Source organism: Pogona vitticeps, chromosome 2 (genome assembly GCF_051106095.1).
Source record: "Pogona vitticeps strain Pit_001003342236 chromosome 2, PviZW2.1, whole genome shotgun sequence".
Taxonomy (NCBI): Eukaryota; Metazoa; Chordata; class Lepidosauria; order Squamata; family Agamidae; genus Pogona; species Pogona vitticeps.
The window spans coordinates 167,775,670-167,785,934 of record NC_135784.1 but is presented as its reverse complement, the minus strand read 5'-3'; the positions used below and the strand labels follow the sequence as shown (position 1 = coordinate 167,785,934).

Below are 10,265 nucleotides of genomic sequence, written 5' to 3'. Positions count from 1 at the left end.
TCCCAAGTAGAGAGTACAGTACTCAGAATTGATTTCCCATTCCCTTCTTCTAGGGTTTTCCTAGGACTCTGCAGCTTGCCCAAGGCCTCCCAACCTCTGGCTCCGTAGCCAGATACGATGGAACTGGTTCAATCTGACATAACTTGAGACTCAGCATGTCTTAAGCACATCTCAGTGTGTTTCACTCTGAGAGTCTACAGTAGCTCTGTCCTGCACATGACTGAGGTCCTACATATGATCATGCAGTGAAGATTTTAAAGAGCAAAAACATTTTTTAAAAATTCATTTTCAATTGGGTAAGGAAAGATCATGGGGAAGGGGTCTGGAACAGGCTACTGGGATAAATATAAAAATATAGAATGTGATAGAAAAAAATATCATTATTACTTTTGCCAATATATTTTCTTACTAAGCTTAGTTCACACTTATCTTGCCATTTTTAAGCCTTTAAATTCTACAATTATATCTTATAGCTTCTTTCGTATAATTTTAACCCATTCATGTTCTCATCTCTCATCCAATTGTACAAAGCTTCCCACTTTTTTCTAGCCTCAACAGTTTCTTTGTCTTTTAAAATACTTCAGTTAAAATATCCATCTCTGCTGCTTAGGAAAAAAAATTCTTGTACTGTTGGAGTCTCCTCTTTTTCCCCAGCATTAGGCATATAAAATTCTTGCTGCTGTAGTTACATATATGATTAAATATCTTTTTTCTTTTTCTATCAATCTGGTATTATATTCAACAAAAACCGTTCAGGTTCATATGGAATTATAGAGGATAACATTTTTTTTGTAAAAACCCATGGACTAGTTTCCAAAAGCTTAACTTCCCTACAAGTCCACCACATATGATAAAAACTACCTTCTTTTACTTTCCATTTCCAACATTTGTTAGGGATACTTTGATATGTTTTCGATAATTTTTTAGGTGTCATGTACCATCTATAGAACATCTTATACATATTTTCTTTATAATCCATTGCTTTTGTTAACTTAACATTGTCTTCCCATATTTGTGACCATGACTTTAAGTTAATATTGTGGCCCATATGTTGGGCCCATTTCAACATAAATTCTTTAACTCTTTCATCTTGCATTTTTAATTCTAGCAGATAATTATACAACATTTTCATCAATTTTTCCTTTACATTCAGAAGGATCTCATGTGTAATGGTGAAAAAGCAAAAACAAAATCTTTATGTCAGAATGGGGTGTTCAGTCACCTTGAAAGTGCACAGTTCAGCTTTTGCATGTGGCAATATTTATACCGTGGACACATATTATTAGGCATCTGTCAGTCTCGAGAGACTATGGTAACGTGCTCTGAATGGAGGACTTGGAACAGCGTCTAGTGTGGCTGAGAAGGCCAATTAGAAAGTGACAATCCTTTCCACACTGAAGACAAATACAATCTGTCCATATTATAAACGGAGTTAAAATCCAAACCCGAGTCATTTTTTTTTTTAAATGAATACATGTTTGGCCAATACAGTTCTTGCTTTTTCTTTGCAGAATAATGGAAGCATTGCATGTGTGAGTGCTCTGGGCCAGCAGACTTCATAGGAAGCTACCTAGACCAGCTCAAGACTCTTTTCTCCATTTCACCTAATTCCTGCTCTTATGGGCTCCAGGGTCTTGAGCAAATATCGTCTACTTCAATCTTGTAATTGGGGGGAGGGGAACTGAACTGTGATCTTCTCCATGCAAAACAAATGATGAAGCTACTGAACTGTGTGGCCCCTCTATCATGATTGCAATTGGATGATCATCCTTTTCTTTGGGTGAAAAAAGAAGCAAAACATTCTCCCTCTTTCTCTCTCTCTCTGAATCCAACTAGACAGTCAATTGTCAAATGAGGTGTGGAATGCCATTTGGGGCAATCCTTGCATCCACATGCATGGATCAAGCAGTTTTGGGGTAGGAAAACCACAGTGCACTTCAAGTGACCTATTTAGTTAGTTCCTCCTTTTAAACGGAAAGTTTAAAAAGATCAGATAAGATCACTGGTGTGTTTTTGTCCTGTCTCCTCCTCCATGGGGGTACGGGAAAACTGCTGTTTTTTAAAAGAGGTTTGGAAGTGGTGTGCTCTGAATTGGTTTGCTACTCCACTGATACAGTAAAGGTAAAGGCAAAGGTTCCCCTTGACATTTAGTCCAGTCGTGTCCAACTCTAGGGCACAGTGCTCATCTCCGTTTCCAAGCCATAGAGCCAGCGTTTTTGATACAGTACTGGATTTTAAAAGAAGGGGGAAAGATCTGCCTCCACAACCTCTTTTGTAGAGGGGAAGAATCCTGCAATTATTTTTATTTTTACTTTTGGAATTAAGTCGCACACTGTTACTCTGGAGGATCTTCTCTGATACTGGCAATCACCCATGCCAAAACCAAACCAAAACAGAGTGATCCTCCCTGCTTTAAGAAAATAGTAATCCTTGCCAAGGACACAGAAGATGTAGGTAGGCTTGGATGAAGGTCAGACTGGTTAGCAGTTATCACAATGTCATGTTGCTGGGAAATGGAGTGAATCAGTCCATTCCCACGATGGTCCAAAACACAGGATAAAGTGCAGTCTGATCTCTCTCTCTCTAAGTAACTGATCCCCTTTTGCTTTCCAGACCATGTTTCCCACTGGGTGGGCGATGAAACTGCACCTTTTGCTAATGCTTCTGTCAGTGGGATATGCAGAGGAAACATCCCATACTGGTAAAGTGAAGATACGTGTGAGTGTGTGTCTGTCTGTCTATCTGTCTTTGTGTGTGTGTGTGTGTGTGTGTGTGTGTGTGTGTGTGTGTGTGTGTCTGTGTGTGTGTGTGTGTGTGTGTACAGATGAGGAGTGTAGGCCATGTTGTAAACATTTTTGTCTGCCCTCCTCAATCCAGACACCTTCATTCTGGTTCGGGATGATGGGGGTTGTTGTCCCGACACATCTGGACCACCAAGTTAGGGCTGTCTGGTTTGTACTGAAAAGCCCTCTTGATCTGTAGTGCAAAACCTGCATTTAACTGGAAACGCCACTATATTTGTTTTATAACGGGAACAAGAGCCTGCGGTAGCTTTGGATAGTTCATTGATCCAAAACGAAGAACTGGCACCAGAGGAACAAGAGTAGGAGAACAGCGTGGATCAAAGATGGTTTACAAAACGGGAGGAATGGTCGCATGTGTGTCAGGAGTGAGGAAGCCTTCCCCTGAGACCTGGTTTTGAGAGCAGAAAACAGCAGCACAGGGGCAGGAAAACAAGAGAGCATGGAGTCTGGGTTGAGCAGAGCCTGATGAAAATTTCAGTCTGAGGGAACAGCAAAACACTGAGAGGGCCACACGGATTCCTGAGTCTGGGGTGAATGAAAGGCATCCTCTCACTTTCTCCAACCTTGCACCTCAAGACATGTTAAACTGTGGTTCCCATCATCCCCAGCCATCAGGGGAATGACTGTGCTGGCCAGGAACGAAGGGGTTTGTAGTCCAGCATAACTGGAGGTTGCTGGATTTGGGAGGCTATTCAGTGTATGATGGCCGCCTCCCCCCACATCACAAGGTCTCTGCAATCAACCCTAGCATATACCTACTCCTTTTATGCAGCTTCATAGGTGAAAGTAAATGGAGACGAAGTGGGCGGAATTTTTCATTCAAATTCCCCTGATTTTTGTTAAATGTGTATATATAAAATTTCCTCATCTATGAATAAAACATATATCACACGTTCCTATTTAGGATGATTTATATCAGAATTCATGAACAGATGATTCTAAGATGTCAGAGTAAGACTGTGCAGCTCCTCTAAAGATGTGTGTGTGAATGTGTGTTTAGGAAGTGCTGGTTCAACCAATACACAATTAAACAGCAGAACTCACTGCCACAAGATGTGATGGTTACCAGTCTCGATAGTTTTAGATGGGGACTCGGCAAGTTAAAGTGAGCTAAGGGTATCAATGGCTAGGAGTCATGACACTGGCTATTCCTCCCTCCAGTGTTGGAGCAACTTGATCTGCAAAATCCAGAAGATCAGAGAACAGCAACAAAACCAATCTTTGAGCATTGTCCTCTTCTAATGATAGACTGTCAATAACATCTATGTACTGTATACCCTGTGCAACAGGCTCAGAGATCTTCCCAAAGATGTGGCAGACTCCATATGTGCCCATCTTACACACTCAGACTGAAAAGTCTGTGAGAATGTTTTATGTCTTTTAGAAAAAAAATAATAGATGTTGTAGCTAAATGTATGTTTGTATATATGTAAATCATCACAAGACAGACTTCATGCAAATCTGTATCCTCTTTTGAAATCAGTGTTGGCGATGCCTAAATGGCCATCTGAGTCTGAGATAAGAAGTAAATGGATTATGCTCACCTATACTTTCTTTCCAGATTCATGCCATCCTCAACCCTCTTGCCATGCCTGCATAGTGTCCCACCTCAGCTGTGCCTGGTGCAAGCAACTGGTGAGTCTTCTGTCTCATGGACATCTGTCTTTTTTCTTGTTTAGTCATTAAGTCATGTCTGACTCTTCGTGACCCCATGGACCTGAGCACACCAGGCCTTCCTGCCTTCCACTGCCTCCCAGAGTTTGGTCAAATTCATGTTGGTAGCTTCAATGACACTGCTCAACCATCTCGTCCTCTGTTGTCCCCTTCTCCTCTTGCCTTCAAACTTTCCCAACATCAGGGTCTTTTCCAGGGAGTATTCTCTTCCCATGAGATGGTCAAAGTACTGGAGCCTCAGCTTCAGGATCTGTCCTTCCAGTGAGAACTCAGGGTTGATTTCCTTCAAAATGTCCTTCCAGTGAGCACTCAGGGTTGATTGCCTTCAAAATGGATAAGTTTGTTCTCTTTGTAGTCCAGAGGACTCTCAAGAGTCTCCTCCAGCACCACAATTCAAAACATCCATTCTTTGGCGGTCAGCCTTCTTTATGGTCCAGCTCTCACTGCCTTACATCACAACAGGAAAAACCATAGCTTTGACTATGCGGACCTTTGTTGGCAAGGTGATGTCTCTGCTTTTTAAGATGCTGTGTAGGTTTGTCATCGCTTTCCTCCCAATAAGCAGGCGTCTTTGAATTTCATGGCTGCTGTGACCATCTGCAGTGATCATGGAGACCAAGAAAGTAAAATCTGTCGCTGCCTCCATATCTTCCCCTTCTATTTGCCAGGAGATCTTTCTAGTATAATTCTTCTGTGTATTCTTGCCATCTCTTCTTGATGTCTTCTGCTTCTGTTAGGTCCCTACCATTTTTGTCCTCTATCATGTCCATCTTTGTACAAAATGTTCCTTTAATATCTCCAATTTTCTTGAACAGATCTCTGGTTTTTCCCTTTCTATTATTGTCCTCTATTCCTTTGCACTGTTCATTTAAGAAGGCCCTCTCGTCTCTCCTTGCTATTCTTTGGAATTCTGCATTCCATTTTCTGTAACTTTCCCTATCTCCCTTGCATTTTGTTTCCCTTCTTTTCTCTGCTATTTGGGAGGCACAGTCTTTTTTCTACCTCCCCCTAAATCATCATAATTGTGTGTTGTCAAGTTAATTTTTACTTTTGGTGGCCCTTTCCAGGATTTTCAAGGCTGAGAGTATTCAGAAATGGTTTCCTCTTCTATTCTTCTCGGGTGGGGATACTCTAGTACTGTGCAGCTTGCCCAGGGCCAAAAAAGGCTGTCTCTACTCCTGGGAGACACAGTGGGCTATCAACCTCGTGACCTCTGGCTCTGCAGGCTGACACCTAATTCATGGAGCTATCTGATATCTCCATCATTTTCCTGGGGGATTCAGGAAACACATTCCCTGGGACTTATGTTCAGAGTTTAAATATTTGATTGTGACCCCTTAGTGTTCAGAGAAAAGCATTCTGTGCATGCGTAACATTTCTCGTTCTTGAGTTAGATGCAAGAAGAAAAATGGCTGAAATACTGTTGCTCAGCTTGATGTGCACAGTGGGAATGATGTCATCGGCAGTGGGAAATAGCTGCTGATTAAAGGCTTCTTTTGGTGATTTCAGGATGCATATCACTTGGTCATATTGCGTACAAACTGAATGCATCCCAGAATTGCCAAAGGGAGTCTTTAATCAATGTCAATTTGCCATGTAATTCCCATTGTGCCTGTGGAGCTACACAACAGGATATTAATCAGTTTTCTGACCACAGCTGGCTGGAGAGTTCAGTGAGTTGGGTACCTGGCCAGAGGCCAGGAATTGAATTCCCCACTCTAACTCCTGAGGGATTAAAAAGAGCCAGCCTGTGTGGCCTTGGGCAAGCTGCATAGTTGCAAGGTGCCACAAGAAGAAGAGAATGGGAAACTACTTCTGAGTATTCCCTACCTGGAAAACCCTAGGAAGAGTTGCTATCAGTTGGGATTAGCTTGACAGCTCATGGTGATGATTATCCTTCTGACCACCACATGGCACAAGAGAGCGCAGCTTGATTTGCTTACCCGAGTTGTCTGAATGCTGCTGTCACCTCTCTGTGTTGCCTCTTCTCCTTGTTGCCTGTGGTGCACTGTGACCTGGGCTGGATGCAGCCTTGATGGGCCTGGAAATGAGTCTTTTGGACAAGCGTTTAGACTCAACGTCTAGTATTCTTCTAGCCCAGGCAGATGTGTCCTTTTCAGCAAAGGCAAAATGTTTTCTTGAAGGCAACATCATCATCGGAAGACAAGCAACCTAGCCTGGCTGGCCTCTAGTTCACCTCTTGCCCTTTCATTCCAGTTTCTCGCACTGATTTTCACTCAGAGGTTATAGTAAGGGCACATACTGAGTCAGCAATGGGCGCTACCTACAGCTGTGCACCCCCAACACTGAAAAAAAGAGAGGCTGCTGCTGAGGCCCAGCCTGGCCCTGTATTTTGCAAGCTAAACTGTAATACAGGTGAAGTTTCTTCAGATGTTTGACCCAATCTGGAGGTGTGCTTCAGTGAACCCTGGTGAGAACATGAAAAAGGTTTCAAGACAGTTGGGCTCAGAGGTTTTTTTCTTTTTTTTTTCTTTTTTGGAAGCCCAGATGGGAAGTGGAGGTCTTCTCCTCCAAAGAATGTAAAAGTTACTTTTTTAGATGACAAATTCAAGAATTCCCCAGCCCACATGCCAGTGCCACCACCCTTTTTTCATGTCATAATACAAAGATCAAAGATCCATTTGCCAGCACGTATAAGTTGCCTTCAATTGGAGGGTTTTCTATTATTCACCTCTTTAACCCTAGAAGAGGTCACATGCCTTAAAACCGACACCTCAGAAGCTCTCCCAAGAAAGAAAGAAAGAAAGAAAGAAAGAAAGAAAGAAAGAAAGAAAGAAAGAAAGAAAGAAAGAAAGAAAGAAAGAAAGAAAGAAAGAAAGTGGTTTAAGAAGGCATTTTGATTTTCTGTTGCCTTTATGAGTCAGAAGAACAGCTGCACAGGCATTTCTAGTGTGGGAAAATTCTCTTGTGGATAGTTATAAAGCATTTATTTGTTTGTTTAATTTCTGTCTTTCTCCCAATTAGAGGCCCCAAGGTATTAAAAGACAAAGTATGTAGATAAAAACAGGAAAAATATAGATTAGCATTAAAATAATTAGTGTTAAAACATCTGAAAACAGGTCTAAACATACTTTAATGATATGCAGCACTCAGAATTCAAACTCTGCACTGTCCAATGAGCTGTTAAAAGGTTACCTGAAAAGTACTGCCTTCATCTGTTGCTGGAAGGATGAGAGGGAAGGAGCCAACCTGGCTTCTGAAGAAGGTCAATCCACAACCTGGGAACAATCACAGAGAAGGCCCTCTTTTGCATCCCCACCAAATGTGCCGGGGGGGGGGCAGTGAGACTGAGAGAAATGCCTCCCTCCAGAAGACCTTGGAAGCTGAAAAGGCTCATACGGGGGGGGGGGGGGACAGTCTTACAGGTAGCCTGAACCCAAGGTGTAAAGGGCCTTATAGATCATAACCAGCACTTTGAATTGGACCTGGAAGCGGGCCAGCCCCCCCAGTGAATCCGTTGTAACAGAGGAGTTACATGCTCCTTTGGCTGGTCAGCGGCCTGACTGCAGCATTTTGAACCAGTTGGAGTTTCAGAGCTGTATTCAAACGCAGCCCCATGTAGAATGTGTGGCAATAATCCAAGCAGGATGGAAGTAAGGCATGTGTCACTGTGGCCAAATTCCCTCTCAGCTCTTTGGACAGGCCAGTAGGAAGTGAAATAAGAGAAAGACCTCTAAACATATACAGAGCATTTTCACCATTGAGCAGTGGCAACACAGATGCACAAGCTGGGTTCAAAAACAGTAGTTTCCTTCAGGACTTTCCTCAGACTATGGTCTGGCATTTGTTTTTCAGAAGGGAAGATATTCTAAAAGCAAAGTCTCCCTTTTTCTCTAGTCCAGTTTTCCCCCATCTGTCACTCTTCTGACCTTGTAGACTCCAATTCCCATCAGCCCCAGCTAACTTGGCCAGTGTCCAAGGATTATGGGGGATGTAGCATGAAACATCCAGAGAGCATCAGCATCTCATCTGTGGTGGTGTTACAATAAGCCTTATGGTGGTCACTCGGTCTGTTTGTCTTGTCTCTATGTCTGCCTTTGTGTCTGCCTGTTCGTGTTACCCTGCCCGAAGGATTGTCCATGTGCCACTTCCCTGCACATTTTCTGTTGTAGCATCAGCAGGCCCCACTGCTTCCCGTTTGGCCCAAAGAGCAGCAGCCCATGATCCCCTCACAAGGGATCTTGGCTGGCACTTCACGTAGCCTGGCTGGGAAAGAGTGTCTCCTTCTCTGAAAGAAATCTCTTGCGTCAGTTTTCTCCCTGCGCCAGGACCGTAAGGGTCGTGTGCCCTCCAAAAAGAACGACAGCTTCTAATCTGCCTACAAGAGGAAGCTCAACTGCTTCCGTTCGAAAACCCTTCCAGGTGCCGTCCCAGGCGAGGAAATACTGCTCACCACATCCTGCTTGAGTTGAAGTTGGAGTTTAATGTGATGAATTGTAAATGTGACAATGTCATTTGCATGACTGCATTTTATTTATTTATCTTATTTATTTATAAAAAAAAAATTTTTTTTGCCACACCATTACCAGTAGTCTCTGAGTGGCGAACAACAATATTAAAACTTTAAAAATATTAAAACCTTTAAAAATAGGCAATATTATAATAATATCCTATATTAAACACAATCATTAAAACATTAGTATTAATAAATCCTGCTGCTCATATGGCCAGCTAAAGAATATTATTAAATTAAAATGCTGGCTAAACAGAAAGGTCTTTGCCTGGTACCAAAAAGCCAAAAGTGTCGGAGCCAGGCGGATCTCTATAGGGAGGGTGTTCCAAAGTTGGGGGGCAACAGCCGAGAAGGGCCTATTTCGACATGCTGCCCCCCTCACCTCTTTCAGCGATGGCACCTTTAGAAGGGCCTCCTGGCCTGATCTTAGAGAACGGGCAGGCTCATATGGAAGAAGGCGGTCATTCAGGTAACTAGGTCCTAAGCCGTTTAGGGATTTATATGTCAAAGTAAGCACTCTGAATTGGGCCCAAACAGCAACCGGCAGCCAGTGTAAATTTTTCAGAACCGGCGTGATATGAGTCCATGCGGTGCTACCACTTACCAGCCCCGCAGCCTGGTTCTGTGCCAGTTGCCATTGCCGGACCATCTTTGAAGGCTGCCCCATGTATAGCGCATTGCAGTAGTCCAGTCTGGTTGTTACCAGTGCATGTGTGACTGTTGCCAGGCTCCGCTCATCCAGGTAAGGGCGAAGTTGATATATTCCCAGCAGCTGTAAGAAGGCACCCCTGGACACCGAGTCCACCTAGGCTTCCAAGGTCAGACCTGGGTAGAGATATATACAGATTTTGAATTACATGGGGGTCCAGCATTGTTGAAGAGAGAAGTGTAAATAATAATAATAATAATAATAATAATAATAATAATAATAATAATAATAATAATAATAATAATAATAATAATAATAATAATAATAATAATGGAGTATCTCCTAAATTAAAAATAAATAAAGAAATGAATAAATTTTCATCTAAATCTGAGAATCTGAGGAAGCTGTTTTGCTTCTAGATCAGTGTCTGCTATCAGTAATGGAGTGCATGAGGGTGAACAAAATGAAATTTAATCCAGACAAGACAGAGGTGTTCCTGTTTAGCTGAAAGGCAGATCAAGGTTTAGGGATTCAGCTTGTACTGGATGGGGTTACACTTCCTCTGAAACACAGATGCGCAGCTCAGAGTTGCTCCTGGATTCATCTCTGAGCCTGGATGCCCAGGTTTCGGCTGTGGCCAGGAGAACATTTGCACAATTAAAAC

General features: G+C 42.6%; 1 protein-coding gene across 3 annotated transcripts in view; it reads left to right on the top strand.

Moving 5' to 3' along the window:
- Positions 1–10,265, top strand: part of ITGB7 (integrin subunit beta 7) — a 52,930-nt gene that overhangs the window by 16,329 nt on the left and 26,336 nt on the right. For all 3 annotated transcript variants that reach the window (XM_072991144.2, XM_072991142.2, XM_078384671.1), the window contains 2 exons: positions 2,614–2,701; positions 4,366–4,439. In XM_072991144.2, the coding sequence (XP_072847245.2) occupies positions 2,617–2,701; positions 4,366–4,439 (159 nt within the window). In that variant the 5' untranslated portion in view covers positions 2,614–2,616. The remainder of the gene's footprint in view (positions 1–2,613; positions 2,702–4,365; positions 4,440–10,265) is intronic.